This window comes from Molossus molossus, unplaced genomic scaffold, assembly GCF_014108415.1.
Source record: "Molossus molossus isolate mMolMol1 unplaced genomic scaffold, mMolMol1.p scaffold_m16_p_18, whole genome shotgun sequence".
Lineage (NCBI taxonomy): Eukaryota > Metazoa > Chordata > Mammalia > Chiroptera > Molossidae > Molossus > Molossus molossus.
The window spans coordinates 15,821,840-15,844,589 of record NW_023425353.1 but is presented as its reverse complement, the minus strand read 5'-3'; the positions used below and the strand labels follow the sequence as shown (position 1 = coordinate 15,844,589).

Here is a 22,750-nt window from a genome sequence, read left to right as displayed (position 1 = left end):
TTTGTTTATAATATGCTTTACCTAGAAACTTATTTTTCTTTTGTAACAGAATCTATAGAGTACATATAGCTATACAGTTACTGTATTCTTCTGATCTTTAATATCTGGAAAATTTAGAATGGATGTTTCTTAGAAAAAAGCCTGTGTTATCTCAAGCAAATGGCTGTGTAGACTAGGAGTGCTTGTTTTGTGTCTGGCCAGAGGTAAAAAAAAAAATGTTAGTTACTATTCTTTATTCTGGAATATAGTTCTGTCTAGAAATGTTTATTAAAGCTTTCTGCCCAGAGAGTTTACTCAGCATATACCCACATGGGCTTATAGAAATTGCTCTTTCATTGTCCTTGAAGATCAGTTATAGCCTGATTTGGTCAAAAACTTTGCTAGAAAATATTTTTTTCTTTGTTCAGAAATAATGGTATATTAAGCTATAGATATCATTGCTAAATAGTAAGAGAGAAAACAAACCCAACCATCTTTTGTATCTTTTGACATTAATGTGGATATGAGTTTTCTTAGAGTGGTAATTAAACTATTGGGAAAAATATTTTACTTTTTTTCCCTTCCATTTTGATAAAGAATGAAAGCTTGCTTGAAACTGAAGTTCTCTGTTAGATTCCTGTCTTAGAAATAAAAGTGATTAATCATCAACTTCAGCAGTACCAAGAATTATTTCAGAAATCAGCCTTGCTGATTTAGGGCTAATTTAAAAAAGAATGCCACCTCTGTGTCTTCTAGTTAGCATAGTAATAAAAATACACTTTCTGAGCCTAATCAAGAATGATTCTATTAACGATCATTAGTAACTTAGTAATGATATGATCATGAACAAGTTAAGATATAAGGCTTGAGCCCTGGCCGGTTTGCTCAGCGGTTGGAGCATCGGCCTGCGGTACAGAGAGACCCGGGTTCGGTTCCCGCTAAGGGCACGTACCTCGGTTGCAGTTTGTCCCTGGCCCTGGTTGGTCATGCGGGTGGCAGTCACTCGATGTGTCCCTTTCATGTCGATATTTCTCTCCTTCCCTCTCTTCCTCTCTCTCCCTCCCGCTCTATCTGAACAAAAAATGGAAAAATGTCCTCGGGTGAGGATTAAAAAAAAAAAAAAAAGATATAAGGCTTGGTAGTGTTGAGGGTGTGGATAAATGTTACAGAAATCTATTAGTGCCCTTTTATTCGTTGTTGTTATATTATTGTTGTTTGGAATAATGCCATGGTTTTATATTCCACACCCAGGAGAAAGCCATTATAGAAGGTATTTGTTCTTATACTCTTCAGTTCTAAGCATTTGACTGTTACTTGTAATGTTTAAACACCATTATTTCCTGTCTTTTTCTTTTTAAAGTCTACCTATCAGTTCAGGGGGGAAAAAGACAAAACTATTTTCATTGCCTCTGGTCATTGGATACAGTGTTATATTTCATGTCCTCCTTGCACCCCCACATACAAATACCATTTTGAAGATGGCTACTTCTGAATGAATTGTGACTTACTGACATATTGAAGAACTATTTAAATATAACTTTGAAGCGGGAGGGGGGGATGTAGATAGATCTTTTGATTTAGGAGGTATTATATCTGAGTTAAGAAAAGGCTGTCCATCCCTGGCCTGTTTGGCTCAGCAGTTAGAGCGTCGGCCTGTGGTCCAGGGAGACCCAGGTTCGGTTCCCGCTAAGGGCATGTACATCAGTTGTGGTTTGTCCCCGGCCCTGGTTGGGTCGTGCGGGAGGCAGTCACTCGATGTGTCCCTTTCATGTCGATATTTCTCTCCCTCTCTCTCTTCCTCTCTCTCTCTCCCACTTTATCTGAACAAAAATTGGAAAAATGTCCTCGGGTGAGGATAAAAAAAAAAAACAAGAAAAGGCTGTCTAGCTGTAAGTTTGTGATTTGGTTTATAAGGATCATTTTCATGAGTAGCACTTATTCCATCACCCTGCTTATAAATCTCAAACTGGTCAGCATGATGTAATACCATTTACAAATCCTAGACATGGGGCAGAAATATTTTGAAAACTAAAGGAACTGGTTAATTTGAAAAATAATTTTTATTTTGCATATTTTAGTGAATAGGCATTTTAAGGACCTGGTTTGGCTTTAATGTATTTCATAAATACTTTTGTGACTATTGACACTGTCATTTTGTTTCTAGGTTGCTGCTAACACTCCAAGTATGTACTCTCAGGAACTATTCCAGCTTTCTCAGTATCTACAGGTAAAAGTAAATCTTGAGAATTCTTAGTCTTTAAAAGCAAAATTAAACAACCTAGGTTTGATTTTGTTGGTTCACAAATATAGGCTAAAGAAATATTGTTAGATATAAATACAAAATAAATATCTTTTCAAAGTAAAGAGAGGATTAAAAATAGGTCTTATGAAGAGGGGTCAATGGAGGAGAAAGGGGGGGGGAACATCTGTCATACTTTCAACAATAAAGATAAATTTTAAAAATAAAATAAAAAGAAGAATTGGGATTGGTTTTTTTGGATACTGTCAGTGTTCACTTTTATTATTTTTTTTAAAGGTTTTTGTTTTTTGTTATTTTGCTATTTTTATTCATTTATTTTAGTTACAGATATTTCTCCTTTTTCCCCTATTGACACCCTCCTCCTGATCCCACCTCCAAGAATTAGGATTGTTAAGTCTAGAGAAGAGAAGATTCTGTACAAGAGAAGTTTTTTTCTTCAAATATGAGGAACTTTCAAAAGAAATTATTTACCTATAGATGATTTTAAATAAAATTAAACCTGAGAGATGTTGGTTGCTTAATATGGTATTAATAGCAAATAATTATACAGCACTTATTATATCTTATACTTTAGTCTAACACATCACCTAAATTAATTCATGTAATCTTCACAACAGTCCTATAATTTATGTATTTTATTTCCATTTTTATAGATGGAGTAACTGAGGGACAGGAAATTTAAATATTTTACACAATATCACAAACCTAGTATGTGATAGAGTTGGAATTTGAACCCAGACAGTCAGACCTCAGAATCTCTGCTCTTAACGACTGTGCTGTGCTGCTGGATCTGTAAAAAGATTTCCTGATACGGCAGATACTGGGAATGGAAGTTAATACCATACTTAAAGAGCCATACAAACCTCTAAAAAGGAAGCAAATGTTATTTTTTTTCTGGTTTTGGTAGATTTTGTCTAGGTTATAGTTCTTATTATTCTGGTGAGAGAGCATGGTTAAGGAAAACCCTGGATCCAGAATTTAGAGATTGCGTTTTTTCTCCTGGTTTAGCTACTCAATAAGCTCTGTGACCTTGGGTGAGTCACTATACATGTGTAGGTCTTCAGTTGCCTTTTGTTTATTTTTTATTATTATTTTTTTTATCCTCACTCGAGGACATTTTTTTCCATTTTTTGTTCAGATAGAGTGGGAGGGAGAGAGAGGAAGAGAGAGAGAAACATCGATGTGAAAGGGACACATCGAGTTCCTGCCAGGGCAGTTGCCTTTTGTTTAAAACAATAGGACTAAACCAGTGAACCTGGCTCCCCACATTCTTTTAGAGGACTCAATCTGTAACAACAGTTTTACATCAGTTAAGAACATACACATCTGTGAAAATAAAATTATCAGTGTATTAATCAAATCTTATCTTCCACTGGGCATAATGTAACGGTGCATAGAAAAGCAGCTTTATACACTTGTGGTTTAGTAGAGTGTTTAAAAGCATAGACCCTAGCCCTGGCCAGTTTGGCTCGGCGGTTGGAGCGTCAGCCTGCGGTCCAGAGAGGCCCGGGTTTGGTTCCCACTAAGGACGCTTACCTTGGTTGCAGTTTGTCCCCGGCCCTGGTTAGTTGTGCGGGTGGCAGCCACTCGATGTGTCCCTTTTGCATCGATGTTTCTCTCTCTCTCTTCTTCTCTCTCCCTCCCACTCTATCTGAACAAAAAATGAAAAAGAATGTCCTCGGGTGAGGATAAAAAAAAAAAGCATAGACTCTAGCCAGAATTCCCTGGACTTGATCTGTGGCTTTAACTTCTGACCTATTGGGAAAGTTTTTTAACCCTTTCGTGCCTCATTTTCCTCATCATTTACCTCACAGGATTATGAAGAATAAATGAATTAATATATGTAAAGCACTTAAGTATTTCATAAATGTTAGTAATTTTTGACCATTCAGTAGGAAGGCACATTGATTGACTTACATCTCTCATATAGAGAGGTGGAAGTAAACTTCCAGGTTAATTTAGTCCAAACTGCATTATTCATATGAGAAATCTGGGGATCATATAGGTAACATGACTTCCCAAGGCTATATACTACTAACACTGGTCATCATGGACGGTGAATCTAATGCCCTGGCTCACTCTACTCCAGTACTCTAACTTTCTTATCAATTTTTTGAATACTCATAGTAGGCGTAATCTTTCAATGTTCTTTTCTAATGCTCTGATTAAAAATTATACAGTAATGTATACATCTTTTTGAATTGGTAAAGTTCTAATGTAAATTGTAAATATTTTGAATAAAAACTGGAATAGATGAAAGTCATGCCTTAGAACCAAAAGCCCACTCCTGGAAATATTAGATTTCTGTTAGGATGTGGTTCATGGAGTTATGAAATTTTATTAAGTGAGATTGAATGAGTTAAAAAAAAAAAACTGGTGCAATTACACCATCTAGTGGAAGTAGTGGTTGTTTGGTGGTTTTATTTTTAAATAAAACTTTTTGCAGCATGAGTGTAATTTCCTGAATATTAGGAATGTTTTAGAAGTTTAAAATAAACTTGGCAACTAGTCTATTGTAAGTGTAAGCTGCGTTTTAATGTGGGTTCTGGGCAGGATGGCTTTTATTAGATTCCTTAATCTATACTTTTAGAGTTACATGAAAAAATGGAACCTCTAACTCTAATTAGACCAGATTTTCCCTAACTATTATTTATCAAGGATGTGGAGAGCAATGAGTACATGCTTTAAAACCTCAAGCACTGTGTGTAAAGCAAATACTTCTGTGTTGAGTTGGCTCAGTGGTATTAGGGTAGTAAGTGTTCTTTTTTAGGTAATGACAGAAATAGAAGTGAAATTTAAAGATGTGCCAAAACCACAACTGTGTGAGCATTTTCACCTTGACTTCCAGTGAAGGAGACCCTCTTAACAGCTATCAAATGTTAACAAGTGACCTAGAGATAAAGCTTTATTTGCCAATGTCTTTGTGAAAATGTTTCTTTGCAGCTGCCAAGTAGTTATATAATTCCTTGACCTCTTAGTTACATTGAACTAGCACTTGGACTCTTACTTATTTTGGGCATATTTAATTGCTGCTAAGTGATATACAGTCACAGAGAGAATCAGAACACCTGAAAATGCAATAGGCTTAGGGAGTGAAGCAGTTTCTGTGCTGTTGTTTTTCCCCAATAATGTGTGTGTGTGTGTGTGTGTGTGTGTGTGTGTGTGTGTGTGTAAAATTTTAAATAGGAAAAATAGAAAGGTATTTTTATTTTAGCAGTTATACCCATGCAGCTAAGTCATTAAGAAGTTTTGCACCCTGACCGGTTTGGTTCAGGGGTTAGAGCTTAGGCCCGTGGATCAAAGAATCACAGGTTCAATTCTGGTCAAGGGCACGTTCCTTCGTTGTGGTTTGGTTCCCGGACCTGGTCGGGGTCATGCGGGAGGCAACCAGTTGATGTGTCTCTCTCACATTGATGTTTTTCTCTCTCCCTCCCACTCTCTCTGAAGATAAATGGAAAAATATCCTCCGGTGAGGATTTTAAAAAGCAAAAGAAATATTTGCCATCAGCCAGATTGTTTTGGCTCAGTATGCAGTGAGTTTGATTAATTTGTTCTGAGATTGATTGATTAGATTGATTGCTTTAATATATATATATAGTTGATCCTCACACAAGGATATTTTTCCATTGATTTTGATTGTTTTTTTAAATATAGTGGGAGGGAGGGAGGAAGGGAGAGAGAGAGAGAGAAACATTGATGTGATAGAGACACATCGATTGGTTGCCTCCCGCACGATCCCAACCAGAGTCAGAGATTGAACCTGCAACCCAGGTACATGCCCTTGACCAGGAATCAAACCAGAAACCCTTCAGTCCGAGGGCAATGCTAACTGCTGAGCCAAACCAGCCAGGGTAAAACATATATGTTTTTGTTGGTTTTTAGAGAGAGAGAGAACTATCAACTGGAGAGCAAAACATTGATTGCTGCCTCCTGCACGCCCCCTACTGGGGGTCAAGCCGGAAACCTGGGCACGTACCCTGACCAGGAATGGAAGGAACCAACAAACTTCCGGTGTCTGGGATGACACCCAACCAACTGAGCCACATCAGCAAGCATGGATTGATTGATTTTTATCAAATTTGAGGTTAAAACATTTGTTGGATTTTTCTACTGTAGATATTTATGTTGTAACTCTTGTGAATTATGAGTAAATAAAAACCAAGGTGACTTGTTCTTTGTTAAAAAGGAAGTTACTGCTAGAGTACCCCTAACAGTAGTACTTGCAGCCCAGCAAAAGAGGCTAAAATGATGTGACCTATATATATTTTACAAACTAGATTTATCAAGTTTGAAAGTAAGATACAACCCTGGCTGGGTTTCTCAGTGGTTAGAGCATCAGCCCACAGACCAAAGAGTTGTAGGTTCGATTCCAGTCAAGGGCATGTGCCTCTGTTGCAGTTCGATCCCCAGCCCTGGTCCTGGTTGGGGTTGTGCAGGAGGTGGTGGTAGATATGTCTCTCTCACATCAATGATTCTTTTTCTCTCTCTTTCACCCCCCCCCCCCCCACACACACACTCTGTTTGAAAATCAATGGAAAAATATCCTCGGATGAGGATTTTTTTAAAAAGTAAGATACAAAGTGAAATGTAATATGAGAGTATTTTCAGAATGTGCTAAAAATCAATTCTTCAAAGGAATCATTATTAGAATCTCTTTTGTGATTTGTAATATTAGGAGGCCTTACACCGGGAACAGATGTTGGAACAGAAGTTAGCCACGCTTCAGCGGCTACTAGCCATCACTCAGGAGGCTTCCGATACCAGTTGGCAGGTATTCCAGTTGCCTTTATTTTCAAGAAGCATTTTAGCATTTAAGTTTAATATCCCTTAGATGTTGATTAACTAAAACTAATATTTTGTAGCAAGCGAAATCAAAGACTTTTTCTAATGAACAAATACTAAAAACTTAGCATTTTATATAGGATATTGGTCAGTTTTATGATTTTTTTTTTTTTTTGGCAGGAGCAACTATTTTGATATGTTATTATTTAATTTCTCTGGGATCAAATTTATATTTGATTTTTCTTCAACAGGCTTTAATAGATGAAGATAGACTCTTATCACGGTTAGAAGTTATGGGAAACCAATTACAGGCATGCTCCAAAGTAGGTATTAATCTCAAGTACATAAAGAAAAATGCGTAGTTTTTTAATGTCACTTTATTTCTTTGACTGTCATTTTGAGTACATGCTAAACAATTATACATTTCACCATTCTTTGAAATCTTTTGGCATTATGGGAAATTTCAAACATACATGTATGTAGAATGAATTGTAGTGACTACATATGTACAACTCTTTGTCTTTTTTCTGTCACACTTGATATTTGTTGGAGAATCTGGGTCATTTGTCCTATATAATTTCTCTCATTCTGGATTCTTATTTACACATTCTTCTAGCTCCCCCTCCCACACCATAAATTGATTGTTTCGTCTAGGGATTTGATTTGATTTAGGTTAAGTTTTTTTTTTTCAACACACTTCATGAGTAGTATTATGTACTTTCACCAAGAGGTACCATAATGTCTAGTTCTTTTTGAGATATTAGCAGTCATTGATGATCCTTACCTAGATCCATTATTTTATTAAGGGTTGTAAAAATGATGATGTAATTTTATCAATCCTTTATTTATTTGGTTACCCTGAGGTACATTTTCTTTAGGAAAAGCAGGATAAGTGATTTTCTCAATTTATTTACTAGATTTCAAAATGATGAATTGGTTCCTTCTCATCCACCAAAGAATGACCATGAGCCGGTTTTTCCCCTAACTTCTATTTAAATATATTTGGTGTGTTTCATTCTATTGTAGTTTTTTTTCTTATTGATGCACAAATTACCCCATGTTTGATCATGGGAACTACAGGTTGGTACCTGAGTCATTTTGATAGAACCCTAGCTTCCTGCTTTCATATCAGATAAGACATTCCAGGCTCATCTTGTACATTTCCTGCCTCAGATTTGGAATTGGTTTTTCCCTGTGATGCTCTTATTCCTTTTGGTTTAACCATTGTTTTAAAATGCATAGGCCCTTTGAAAGTAATAGATAATTTTTGTCCACAAATATAAATATTGTGGCTTGCAGAGAATTTGAAAAATACAAGAGATAATTCATTTTGTATATTTGAGAGAAATTCTCAGTTTCCTTTGATTTTTTTTTCTGTTGGAACTATGAATTAATATCTTTGTGAAAGTGTAATTTACGAATGCACCTTTTATTTATTGATTGATTTTAGAGAGAAAGGAAGGGAGAGGATGAGAGACAAACCTTGGTTTGTTGTTCCACTTATTTACCCATTCATTGATTGATTCTTGTATGTTCCCTGACCAGGGATCAAACCTGCAGCCTTGGTGAATTGGGATAACACTCTAACCAACTGAGCTATCCAGCCAGGGCACTAATGTACCTTTTAAACACAACTTCAATTAATACAGGGGCTACATCATTTGTTTTTGGAGGTACAGTAAACTTTCGATTTTACAGACCTCAATTTAACAGACTTCAGATTTAACAGACACAATTTCCGGTCCGTATGTCATGTGTGAAAATTAACACCCTGTTAATTTTTAAGGGCTTTTAACCAAGATTTGCTTATAATTAAAGTAACAGGTTATTTTTTGTTATTAATTCATTGTTTTTTGGGTTTTTTTTAACAAATTTTAGCAAATAGGCCATATGTTGGGAAAAACACTGTAGTGACTTTGCCAACATAAATATTACATATCTATAACTATAGCATACATATTTTAATCCAAGAGTCCCTGCTTATAAGCAATGTTTGGGAATGATTAGCACATGATCACTCGAGGTAATTGGTTCTGTTGTCTTGTGGTGTGACTTTCTACAGCAGTTTTTATGCTAAGCCACGCCCCAGCCATGTGCATTTGTTTACTCACAGTGACTGGTGAATGCATGAGTTTGCTAGACCTATTCAGTATAAATTTAAAATTACAATAATATATATAGAAAACCTTTCTGTGAAATTAAACTTTTCAGACATAGTTAATTTTAATTGTACAAATGTGTCTATATAAGTAAAAACAGTTAAACTAACTAATTTGTCAATTTTTTAACATACTACTTTATTATATAATGAACTTTCAGTTGTAACAGACACCCTGGTCTAAATTAGTCCATTATATCGAGGTTTTACTGTATCTTCATATAGAATTCAAAGATCATCATAATGTATTATTTTTTCAAATGATAAATACTTAAAAAATAACTTGGCTATAATTATGAATGTCTTTTAATCCTAGAATCAAACAGAAGATAGTTTACGGAAAGAACTCGTAGCATTACAGGAGGATAAACACAACTATGAGATGACAGCCAAAGAGTCTCTGAGGCGGGTTCTTCAGGAGAAAATTGAAGTGGTTAGAAAACTTTCAGAAGTTGAGGTATTTCAATTTTATAAATCTTAAATAGTAATATGATTAAAAATTTTTAGCATAAAATTGCTCATATTTCAGGACATGTTAAACTTGGGTATTATTATATAGCTAGGAAATATTTCCTGTCTGTTAGGTGGAAAGGAGCAGTATGCTATTTTCATTGTCAGGGATTCTCAACATAACCATGTATGTGAGTTCTGGTTCTTAGGGTCCCCCGTCAGTGATTGAGGAAATTAAAGCCTAACCAGGGCATCTATTTGCATTGGATTCATCTTCCACACAATGTACTGTGGTATGTGCCAGGGAGTTGATCTCCTGTCAGTATAAGGCAGAGAATTTACACCAGTTGTTCTTACTTTACCCATCCTCCAGAGAGGAGAACTGTGTCTTAACTTTGAACTTCTAAAGTCCTTTCTAAGTCTTTTACAAACAAAATGTGATTTTCATTGCTTTAAAAACAACCTTATTGAGAACACAGGTCATTGCTTTGAACCAGTGTAAAATAACCACAGAAGTTATCTGTTACTAGATTTAGTTAAAATGCCCATTGTAAATTAAATAGTAAACATACCTTTATATAGGAATAGTTTTTATAATAACCCCACCCCATAATGACTGATTCACTGTCATGTCATTAACTTGACATGCAAGGAAAGAAAGTTGCTAGCTCTTCTATAATTTTCTTATTAAATTGATTTCTTCATGTTATTAAACTTGCTTTGAGGAATTGATAGGCTTAAAATATTTTCAAGACTAAATAAAAGTCATGCTCAATGGCCTTTTCTTTTTTAAATATTTTTATTGATTTTTTTTTTTTTTTTTTGAGGGAGAGAGAAAGAGAAACATTAATATGAGAGCAGAACATCAATTGGCTGCCTCCCATATGTCTCCTACTGGAGATCAAGCCAGCAACCTGAGCATGCACTTGGACTGCGAATCAAACCAGCACCCTTGTGGGGCATGGGACAGTGCTCAACCAACTGAGCCACATTGGCCAGGGCTCAGTGGCCTTTTAAAAGTGTTATTATATAAAAGGTAGCATTCTCTCCTCCCTGTCTTGTGTGTTTTTAAAAAATTCTTAGTTGTATTTTCTGTTTTAGCATGTACTTGGAGTAAATTGAAATCCTCAGACTTACATGAAGTTCAGGGTAGATGTTGATTTGGATCAGCCCACAGAGTTACATTTTTTATAAACTGAATTTAGAATATGCACTTATTCTAAGTCTATTACCTGTAAACTTGAATTGCAGCGAAGTCTAAGTAATACTGAAGATGAATGTACCCACCTGAAAGAAATGAATGAACGAACTCAGGAAGAATTACGAGAATTAGCCAACAAATATAACGGAGCAGTTAATGAGATTAAAGATTTGTCTGATAAATTGAAGGTATGTATTTACTCAAGCTAAATGTATATTAAGTAATCGGCCCTAATACAATGGGTAGCTTAAGAATTTAGGTATTGCTGAACAGTTTCTGATGTAAAATTTGGTGATAGTTGAAAGTTACGGTAAAAATAAGTTGCTTATAATTCCATTTACTCCAAACCCCATTGCCATAGATAATTGAAAGTCTATAAAAGTTGACATAGTTCCTCTGGATAGAAATAAATATTACTTCACAATAGGTGGCAAAACTTCAGATACTCTTTTTTTTTTTTTTTTGACTTGAATTTGTTTATCTTTAGGCAGTCCCAAAGGCAGGGCTCAGCTGTTAGTGCTGAACCAAGCCCAGAGAGAACCTTGGAGTGATTGCTTGAACCCTCTTGCTACCTAGGGATGCTTTTGACTCTGCTTCAGCTTCAGCTTTCTGTTGCTATAGAACATGTAGGATAAGGACAGACCAGACCATAGGCAATGTCAAGTTGGTCCTTTAAAATGTTATAACTGAGTTTGTGAAGACCCATTTTTATATAATTCAAACCACGAATTGTGTGCCTAGAAGAGATACATTTGATAGAGAATATGAGAGTATACCTCTTGTTGGTCTTATTAAAAGGAGGGGTTTTTTTATTTGTTTATTTTAAATATTTTATTTATTTATTTATTTATTTATTTTCTTTTTTAGAGAGAGAGAGGATGGGAGAAAGAGAAACATCTATGTGAGAGAAAAAACATTAATCATCTACCTCCTGCATGCCCCTTGCTGGGGATTGAGCCTGAAACCCGGGCATGCACCCTGACCCAGAATCAAACTGGAACCAATCCGCTGAGCCATACTGGCCGGCAGGAGCTTGTTTTGAAAAGTGCTTATAGCCTGGCTGATGTGGCTCAGTGGTTGAGCATTGACCCATGCACCAGGAGATCGCCTGTTTGATTCCTGGTCAGAGCACATGCCCAGGTTGTGGGCCAAATTCCCAATGGGGGATATGCAGGAGGCGGCCAATCGATGTTCTCTCTCATCAATGTTTCTGTCTCTCCCTCTCCTTTCCTCTCTCTCTAAAATCAATAAAGAAAAAAATAAAAACAAACAAAAAATCTATGTGTTTCACATCCACTGTCTGCTTCCCGCACAACCTCGACCAGGGCCAGGGATGAACCGCAGCTGAGGTATGTGCCCTTGACCAGAATCGAACCTGCGACTCATTGGTCGCAGGCTGATGCTCTAACCGCTGAGCCAAACCAGCCAGGGCTTATCTTGCTTCTTCATGATCCAATGAAACCAAACTGACAGGACAGAAGCAGGTTGTTCTGCCGTTTTTCTAGATCTTTGAGTTGCACATCAAATCTGGGGCTGATTACTCCACACTTGCTCAACCTGCCTATGATGTGAAGTTCACAACAATTTTCCCAGCTCTGTAGTCAGCAATAATTTCAGATTTACAAATGTAACCAAGCTTCAGCATCACAGTTATAAACTGGATGATGACTTTGGAGCATGGCCTAATAAGAACCTGACGTTTGCCTCTCTTTTCAGCATTGTTGATACTCTTGAGCGCATCAGCCAGGACATTCATGTGCACCATTATAGCAACGTGGAAAGATAGTGGAAAAAGTAACCATCATTTCTTTAGCGAAGCAAAATTTTGTTTAAGATTTCAGAATAAGTTATATTTTAGAACTTACAAACTAATTGCAACAATAGTAATTTCATGAGAAAACCTTATTTCCCTCTTTTAAAATCTGTGTTTTACTTTGATCATTTTTCTGTGTATTGAGCCTGCTTGCTTGCTACAAGTTTTTTTCCCTAGGTGACATGGAGGCATGACCCCAATGCAGATCACTTTTGACATTATTTTGATATTTATTAATATGTTCTATAATATTGAATGTTCTCCTTTGAAGTTTCATGAATAAAAGCAGTTCTGCTTTAGGTTTCTTAAAACTGGTCATGTTTTATTAAATAACTGAATTTCTGTTTCTTTCTCAACAGGCAGCAGAGGGAAAACAGGAGGAAATCCAACAGAAAGGACAAGCTGAGAAAAAAGAATTACAACATAAAATAGATGAAATGGAAGAAAAAGAACAGGAGCTCCAGGCAAAAATAGAAGCTTTGCAAGCTGATAATGACTTCACCAACGAAAGGCTAACCGCTTTACAAGGTAAATGAATTTATCCAGAAATTGATTTAATTTGATTTTTTTTTTCCTTTTTGTCTGTGAAATATCTTTTTCTTGGACTTTTATTTACAGTACGGTTAGAACATCTTCAGGAAAAAGCTCTTAAAGAATACAGCAGCTTAGGTAGGTGTCATCAAATTTCTTTATTAAAGTGAATTTTATCATTAAACTTTTGATATTTACTATCTCAAATTGGGTACTTATTTTCTTTAAGAGTGATGTTTTACATATTAGGTATAAAATATCTACACTCTTTCATAAAATTTCCTTTAAAAATATGCTTGATCGCCACCAGTGGGCACCATTGTTTAATCCTTTAAGATGAATGAAATTTTTACATCTGAGACATTCCACTTAGAGATATTTAAATGAGAAAAATACATGAACAACAGGATCCTTTTTTTTTTGAGGTTCACTGGAAGACTACTAAACAGTTGTAGCCTTTTCTCTGAGTTGATAGAAGATGGCAAGTTGAACACTTCTTGTAAAAATAAATTTAAAGTGTTCTAGACACTCTTAATGTAAGCAGGGATACAAAATGCCATGGTTACACTTGAGAATAGTTTTAAAGTATCCTTTCTTTGATAAGACAATGATATACTGTCTTAATCCTAGGGATACAAGTTGATGACTTCTTACCTAAAATAAATGGGAGCACAGGAAAAGGTAGTGTAAAAAACTTAAATATTTTCTTTCATGATATTCTTTTACTATTTAAGGAGGATAGATAGGTCAGGGTTTTAAGTGTTTGGAATAAAAAGCATGCTGTTCATAGACCACTGAATTCCCTTTGCTTTTTAATTCTTTTTTGTTGTTTGTTTTATAATTCTTAATGCTATAATTTATGGTTGGATATCCTTTGTTTTATGGAAATTCCTATTATTCAAATAATAAGAAAATAATACACTTTTCCCCCATTACATTTTTCAAAGAACTATACTATTATTTTCTTTTATCAAGTACTGCTTTCTGGGGATAAATGGCCCCCATTTTTAGTATTTGTGTCCCAACCAAGAGTTTACTTATCAGCCCATTGTGCCCTTGGGCATGTCATAGAAACTGCTTTTTTTATTTGTTTCATAGATCGGAGTCAGTTCTGAAAAATCCTTTGTTAGTTCTTGGTACTATGATCCTTCTTTCTGGGTAGTTTGGGTTATCCCTTGCCAAGAATCTATAGCCACTATTGGTTTTCTTACTACTACATGGAGTACTTTTTACCCAATGGCTTCTAAATTCCTTCATTCATGAATATACCAACACACTCCTTCCTTTCCCATCTATCCAGTGTTAATTTGAGTACCAAATATGTGCCAGATTCTGCATTAGATGCTTAGAGTACAGCATGAATAAAACTGTTTTCTGTGTTTGGAAATATATGTGCTCCTCAGCTCAGTTTTCATACAGAAGTTAGTGGAGGATATCAAGGTTGATACCCAGAACTTCTTATTAAATATTTTTCCATATATGAGGGGTTATCTTTATAGTTCTTGGACAGTAACCAAACTGTGATAAAGTTAGGAGGTACTTTTTGTTTTGTTTTAGTTGGTTCAATTTTAATCAAGTACTGGCTCAGGTAATCATGTATATATAAGCCTCAAGGTCAAGACCTAATATTGAATATGTAATTAATTTTGAAATTCTAAAATTTTTAAGTTTCATTAATCATTGTTATTTGACTATTATATACATGTTTTGTAAAATACATTAACATTTTAAAATTCCAGTTGGATAGACTTTCAATTCGAGAATTTTTAAAGGTGTAGTTTATATTCATTGTATTAATTTCTGTTTCTTAAGTATATTTAGCAAACATATGTAAAATTATTTATCTTCTAAAAGTTTATCATCCTTAAGTGAATTTATGTTTTCTGTTATTATTTTGCCTTTTTATTCTCTTTCTGGCATGTATACTTTTTATTCAAATCCATCACCCTTTTGATTTGAGTATACATTTATTAATATTAGTAATTCAAGCTGGGAACATTCTATTCCTTCAGTTAAGAGAATCCTTTTGTATATCCTGAACCATCTTCATACTATTTAGAGTTGCCAAATTACTGCTTAAAATTTTTTGCCAGTTCCAATAGATGTACATGAGAATAGTTGTAGACAACTCCTTGATTTAAGACTGAATAAGATATTTTGGATGCTTTAAGGTATTCCTTGCTATAATTATTTTTCCCTGCTGGTGTGTTTGTTTTTTGAGTGGTGGTAAATTGAGTAGTGTGAGAGTGACTGACTAATAGAATATCTTTAAAGAAACTGAGCAGTAAATATCTGGATATGCACAAAAGCTTCATTACATCAGATTTAGTTACAGAGTGGATTTTGGAATATGATGGATCTTTTCTGAACTATTTGTGATAAAATAACAAACCAGTTATAAGTATCCCAATATTACTAAAGTCCATAGCCATAATGGGCTATCGGACATGATTTTTACTAAAATTACTCTTTCAATAGTAGAAGGACAACCAAGTATAGATGTAAGAGAATATTTCAAAAATGCCTTGAGATGTTAAGATGAAAGCTTCTCCAGTAAACCCCATTTTTGATATTAACTCTAACATAGCTGCTATAAGTACAGATTTGTACTGTAAATTTTAAATATCTCCTAATAAGTATAATTTGAATATATTTTAGAGGGTATAGAAAAACACTGTCTTTAAAACAAGTATTATGAGAGCCACATACATTTTTTTCTTCTTATAGCCATATTCGGGTACCTTAATGACTTGTGTCTTTTTTTTTATTTTTTTATCCTCACCTGAGGATATTTTTCCATTTTTTGCACAGATAGAGTGAGAGGGAGAGAGAGGAAGGGAGAGAGAGTGAGAAACATCGACGTGAAGGGACACATCGAGTGGCTGCCACCCGTACGACCAACCAGGGCCGGGGACAAACTGCAACCGAAGTACGTGCCCTTAGCGGGAACCGAACCCGGGTCTCTCCAGACCGCAGGCCGACGCTCTAACCGCTGAGCCAAACTGGCCAGGGCGACTTCAGTGTCTTTAAAGCTCGTAACATGGCTTTACTATCACCAGCTTTCTCTAAATTTCTGCAGAAACACAAGAGCCATGTACATAATTAAAAAATTTTTAGTCACTACATTGAAAATATAAAAAAGAAACAGGTAACATTTTAATAATGTATTTTAATAGTATAGTTAATTTAACTCACTATATCCAAAATATTATTTTAACATGTAGTCTATATTAAAAGATTATAAATGAAGTATTTCACATTCTTTTTTCCTCAATAAGTCTTTGAAATCAGTTTATATTTATTTTATGCATGTAGCACACCTCACTTTTAAAGGCTCAGTAGCCACATGAAACTAATGGCTAGTATATTGGATGACACAGGTATAGAAAATCAAAATCCATAGGAAACTCATATGTATAAATAAAACACATTTTAAGTATCGTGGTTTTCTATTATGTTTCTATATCTGTGTTTTTTCTTTATATTCCTACAACCCTATTTAATATCATAGATACACTATCCCCCACAAACTCCTTTTGGATTATCAGTGGTATCTTTTATAGTTTTGGCAAAATGAGTTCCCAAGGGCCAGAATTTAAGTAATGGAGTATTAAATGTGTCATGATCCAGATCCTTTACATATATTATCTGAAAGACATTTCTGTCATGTGTCTCAGGAGATGTCTTTGTGGAAGTCATGTATATAGTTATCTTTTCATATTAATCTTTCATTTTATCTAAAGTAATATAGTAAACATCTTAATGTTTACTATAGAGTCCTGATATTAAAATCAGAGTAGATGAAAGGGTGATTTTTGGCTTGGTCACCGATGGTGGGATGTCCTGCATTAATAAATGTCATCTAGCCCTGGCCACTTTGGCTCAGTGGTTAGAGCGTCAGCCTGCGGCCAGAGAGACCTGGGTTTGGTTCCTGCTAAGGGCACGTACCTCGGTTGCAGTTTGTCCCCGGCCCTGGTTGGGTCGTGTGGGTGGCAGCCACTTGATGTGTCCCTTTCACGTCGATGTTTCTCTCTCTCTCTCTCTCTCTCTCTCTCTCTCTCTCTCTCTCTCTCTTTCTCTCTCTCCCTCCTGCTCTATCTGAACAAAAAAATGAAAAAATGTCCTCGGGTGAAGATAAAAAATAAATAAATAAATGTCATCTAAAGTCCTGTGATGTTAATTTGAAATTTGTTTCAAATAAGTTTGAAAAATATGGTTTCAAATGACTTTTCATATTTAACAGTGATGTCTGTATAGTTTGAGTTCTAAAAATGTTATAGCGTAGATAGGGTTTATGTAAAACCTTTTTTTTTTTTTATCTTGGTAATTAACTGTCGAATTGAGGGCCCCTGTTTTGGATTTTTCGGCTCCAATTGGCAAATACTGTTTGTTAAACCTTTTTTCAAATTTCAAATTTCTGTTGCAGTTAGTCTTTCTTTCTTATTTATTTATTTTTTTTCCCTTTTGGGGTTATGTTGTATCTTTGTTCTAAGTATGTAATGCATTGGTCTCTAAAACATTTTATTAATTTTTCTTCTCATGTTTTTATTTTATACTGATGATGACTGTAGACTGGAGGCTTTGCACACATGTAACTAGATAAAGGATAATGGTAGATTTGAGTATGAAAGTGAAGAAGAAGGCTATCAGTAAGGATGTCAAGAGAGGCTGATGAGCAATCAGAGTAGGAGATGGTGAAGAGGGGTGAGGTGGGTTGAGATGGAGGAGAAGAGAAAAAAGGCTTTTACAGAGTGGTACTAGCTCATTGTCCTTTGACAGGTTTTAGTACTTTCACACTAACATTGTCCTCATGTTGGAGTAGATTTTTAACACTTGAACTTCCCAAATCTATTTGGTAGTTTTGAAAGATACAAATATATAATTGAAGGATATTATCTAGATCTAAAAATTAACTTTGAATCAAAGTAAAGATTATTATAATAAAAGGACTAAAACTTTTATTAAACTACTATGTTAGATTTTGTTTCTCTGTACCCATTAAAAAACACAGACAAATTCTCTTTCACCTGAATAAAAGCATTTATCAAGCTCTTATTTTAAAATATGCAGGCATTCATTTTAATCATTTGGGCAGAAATAAACAATAGAGTGTTTTGATAATATATGAAATACAGATTAAGTGACTCAAAGGGGAAGACTGGCCCTGGAAAGGTGGCTCAGTTGGTTGGAGCATCATCCCATACACCAAAAAGGTTGTGGTTCAATTCCCAGTCAGGACACATTACTAGGTTTTGGGTTCAATCCTTGGTCGGGGCATGTACAGGAGGCAACCGATCAATGTTTCTCACATCAGTGTTTCTTTCTCTATCTCCCTCTCTCTCTCCTCCTCCTTCTCTCCCCCTTCCTCCCTTTAAAAATCAATGAAAAGCATATCCTCAGATGAGGATTTAAAAAAAAATTTTTTTTTAAAGGAAGACTTTGTGAAATGAAAGTGTAAAAACGAAAATATTGCATCATTTTCTTTAAAAATTTAAGACGTTATTTTATGGTAGTCTTAAAATACCTTTTCCTCTTAACTAAGATGAATCGTTTTGAAGAGGAACTGTTAGAGAACAGTCCTTTGAAAAGTATTTCATTAAGGCCCTGGCCAGTTTGGCTCAGCGGTTAGAGCATTGGCCTGCGGACCAGAGAGTCCTAGGTTCAGTTCCTGCCAAGGGCATGTACCTCTGTTGCAGTTTGTCCTCGGCCCCGGTTGGGATCATGTGGGTGATAACCACTCGATGTGTTTCTCTCACATCACTGTTTCTCTCTCTGTCTGCCTCCCTTTCTCCCTCCCACTCTATCTGAAGATAAATGTAAAAAATGTCCTTGGGTGAGGATAAAAAAATAAATTAAAAAAATAAAAGTAATTCATTAAGAACAAATTAAAATTTTGAAATTAGTTAAGGTTATTTACTAAGCTATCATAGAGAAAAGTGTGTTTTAAAAGTGTTACAAAGTTTTTAAAGCAATATATTTCTATGGTTTACTTGAGCACTTTGGATAGAAACTGCACCTTTAAAAGCTAACCATTTGGGGTATAAATTAATGATTAACTACAAATTTTAGTCATTTCACTTTATTTAACTCCAAAATATGTCTGGTGTTAGTATTAAAATATAGTAAACTTTTATTACTGGTGTTCAGAGTTACCCATGTTGAAACATTTTAGTTTTTCTACCTTTGCTGTTGGTTTTCAAAAACAGCAACTAACTATATCCTTAAAGGTGTTTCTTTCTTTATTAGAGCACTTGCTTTCAAAGAGTGGCGGGGACTGCACTTTTATTCATCAATTCATAGAATGCCAGCGTGAGTACAGAGTATTTTTCACATCAATTTGAATGAAGTCAGGGGCTAAAACTGAAAAATGAGAGGGAAAATGAAGATCTCAATGTGTTTGTTGTTGTAGCAGTACACAAAGGACCATCTTCAGACAGCAGTGAACCTTTTCATACTGTTTGTGTTTCTCTCTTTCGAGAAAAAATATTTCTGTTGCATTTGCCTTCACAGATGGAGGTGAACATTTCATATTGCACACACAAAAGAAGAGGAACTTTCAAGCTTATTAATTAAAAATCATTATTGAGCAGGGAATAAAACAGAATGTCAAGCACCTAAACCTAAGAGATAGTAATAACATTAACCTGTTTTACTTAAGCTCTACTTCTGTCATAGATTTCTATTTTGAGGTTCTTAAATAAATTTCTTAAATGAAGCATAGAAACAATGATTTAGTTTGGGCACTCGGGCATGAAGATGACCCTTAGGGTAGCCGGAGCTTTCTAGGAAAGGAGTAGCAACAGATTATCCTATATTTGCCATGAACTACTTCCCCTTGGGAGGTTGTACAAGGCTATATATATATATATATATATATATATATATATATATGTTCTTATTGACTTTTTATTTATTATTATTTTTTTATCCTCACCCGAGGACATTTTTTGTTCAGATAGAGCGGGAGGGAGAGAGAGGAAGAGAGAGAGAGAGAGAAACATTGATGTGAAGGGACACCTTGAGTGGCTGCCACCCGCACGACCAACCAGGGCCGGGGACAAACTGCAACCGAGGTACGTGCCCTTAGCGGGAACCAAACCCGGGTCTCTCTGTACCGCAGGCCGACGCTCGAACTGCTGAGCCAAACCGGCCAGGGCTTTATTGACTTTTTAGAGAGAAAGGAAGGGAGAGAGATAGAAACATCAATGTGAGAGAGAGACATCGATCAGCTGCCCGCAATTCGAGCATGTGCCCTGACCAGGAATCAAACTGGTAGCTCTCAGTCCATGGGACAATGCTCAATCCACTGAGCCACACTGGCTGGGCAAGGCTATCTTTAATAATATCTTAATGATAGATAAGTTGGCTTTTGAGGTGATTTAGACCTCTGCTGAATTCTAAACAAAAATTTTGTGAATTCCCTCTTACTTACATGGCTGCTTAAATTTGTAATAGTCACAAGGTTGAGATATTCTTTGGTCTTGTTAGTGACAATTACTTTTTCTATCAGACACACATTTTGTCAGGCATTTTTCTCTTCCTCTTCACTCTCTTTTTGTGAAATGAATGGATTTTCTAAGTTTTTATGCTCATGAATTTATTTTGTGGGTGTGTACACATGTGTGTTGTGCTTCCCCCTTCCCCTTCCATCTCAGGGTTGTAAGGGTTACTCCTGGTAATTATAGCAGATACAAACTTAACAGATCAAATTTTATACTCATTAGAGATGCTTTAAGGATTTCATTTAATAAGTTTTAGAAGAGTTTCTGTTTTTGTCCATTTTAGAGACTATAATATTGAATGTAAGTTTAATATTACTTTGAGGCAAATTATTTAATAAATATGATATATTTCTTTGTCCTTTAAAATTTTTTTTTGAGAAAAAAATTTTATAAAGCAAAAATAAGTGCATCTCTTTATCTTTTGATTATTAAATCTCACTTTACAGGAAATTGGCACAAGGTTTTGGGGCAAAATAATTGGTACCACTGAAACCAACGAAAAGCAAACTATACTATAAAATATAAATCTTTAGGAGAAGGATTTTATACTTAGTTTTATTATGTGTGACTTTTTTTAATATGATTTTTATTTTGAACTTTTGGGATTTATATTTTGAGCCCAAAGAACTCAAAAAAATGTTTTACTGAGTTACAATTTGCAAAAATTATTTAAAATATTATAAAATGTGTCCAATATTTAGCTGTAGTTGTAATGCAGAACAAAGTTTGTTTTAAATAAAAGGATGTTTGGAGATTTTATTGGGTCAAAATTATAGGGAGAAAATTGACTAAACATTCAGAGGTAGAGCAGAAGTTACATAAATTATAGCAATCCCCTCAATAGGGATATTGGCCAATAAAATGTTTACGAGGACTGTGTAATGGCATGGGAAAATGCTAAATGTGGTACATTGAGGGTGGATGGTAGATAAGAATATAAAATTCTGTTCTTGTGGACAAACAGTGAACCAAGGAACAGAGGGAAAAAACACAAGTATTTCTAGACATTTTAATCCATTTGGTTCCTAAGTGCAAATAGTAAAAGTTTGGACCGTATGTTCAGGTAGCTAGGGATATAGCCCATTATATGAATCTATTTGGTTCCTGAGTTTCAGTAGCAAGAGTTTGGTTAATGAGGATACCAGTTTTATATTAACATTTTCCAAATCTGTTTTGCTTCTTAAATTTAGATAGTCAGAGTTGGTGTAGTAAGGGACATTTTCATTATTTTATGACAAGCTGCCATTTATAGAAATTGTTGTGTGTAATAAGTATTATGGCAAGCAAGGCAATTTTGGCAAAAATCTACCTTAAGTGAATTTCTGAAACAATTTTGGGTTATTTTTTGACATGTGCATGCAAACTTTTATATTATTATTTTCATTAATAAGCATCTTGAGCTGATTTATGATCTTGAACATGAAATATATATTCTGTGAGCAGTGACACTTGTTTTCTGTCTTTTAAAAAGTAAATGTTAAATACTCAGTTTTTATTATTTACTGTGCTTGTGTACTGTAAATTCACCTGTGTGTTAAAAATTAGAAAGCAAATAGTTCAGTTCCGTAGGATTCTGCATGTCTGTTTTTAATTTACTGAGATAATTTTTTCAGTTTATATGCATGAATCCATAAGAGACGGTTTGGTTGGTGGTTCTGACCATTATAACATGATTTTGAGGAAATTCAATGAGTTGGAATACATTTCTTTTCTTTTTTTCTTTTTATGGTCAAACATGCTGTGTTTCTTTTTATTCTTTTTTAGGAGAAAAGCTTTTAATCCCAGGCAAAGAGATTGGATTTGAACAAATTTAAAAATAACCTTTTGCATAATTCCAGAACTGTGAAGTAAATTTTCTGTATAAAAATACACCATATAAAATCTACAATTAACCAGTAACAGTATAACTTGCTAAAAAGCACTAGCAATATTTCCTTCTTTAGAGTTTCAGGCATAAAGTTTGGTTTAAGGAGAACTCCATATTCCATGTCCCAGCAAATTTTAGCTACTCAAGGTTAACCCTGAAACTTAATGCATTGAGACTTTTGTGTTCTGCTAAAGATGTTTTCTCAGT

General features: G+C 35.0%; 1 protein-coding gene across 32 annotated transcripts in view; it reads left to right on the top strand.

Moving 5' to 3' along the window:
- Positions 1–22,750, top strand: part of LOC118633232 (sarcolemma associated protein) — a 160,739-nt gene that overhangs the window by 87,939 nt on the left and 50,050 nt on the right. For 9 of the 32 annotated variants that reach the window (XM_036266950.1, XM_036266945.1, XM_036266951.1 and 6 more), the window contains 9 exons: positions 2,144–2,206; positions 6,915–7,010; positions 7,273–7,344; positions 9,496–9,636; positions 10,881–11,018; positions 13,003–13,171; positions 13,262–13,312; positions 13,805–13,855; positions 19,421–19,483. In XM_036266950.1, the coding sequence (XP_036122843.1) occupies positions 2,144–2,206; positions 6,915–7,010; positions 7,273–7,344; positions 9,496–9,636; positions 10,881–11,018; positions 13,003–13,171; positions 13,262–13,312; positions 13,805–13,855; positions 19,421–19,483 (844 nt within the window). The remainder of the gene's footprint in view (positions 1–2,143; positions 2,207–6,914; positions 7,011–7,272; positions 7,345–9,495; positions 9,637–10,880; positions 11,019–13,002; positions 13,172–13,261; positions 13,313–13,804; positions 13,856–19,420; positions 19,484–22,750) is intronic. The other 23 variants (XM_036266957.1, XM_036266960.1, XM_036266956.1 and 20 more) reach the window with 6 other exon arrangements.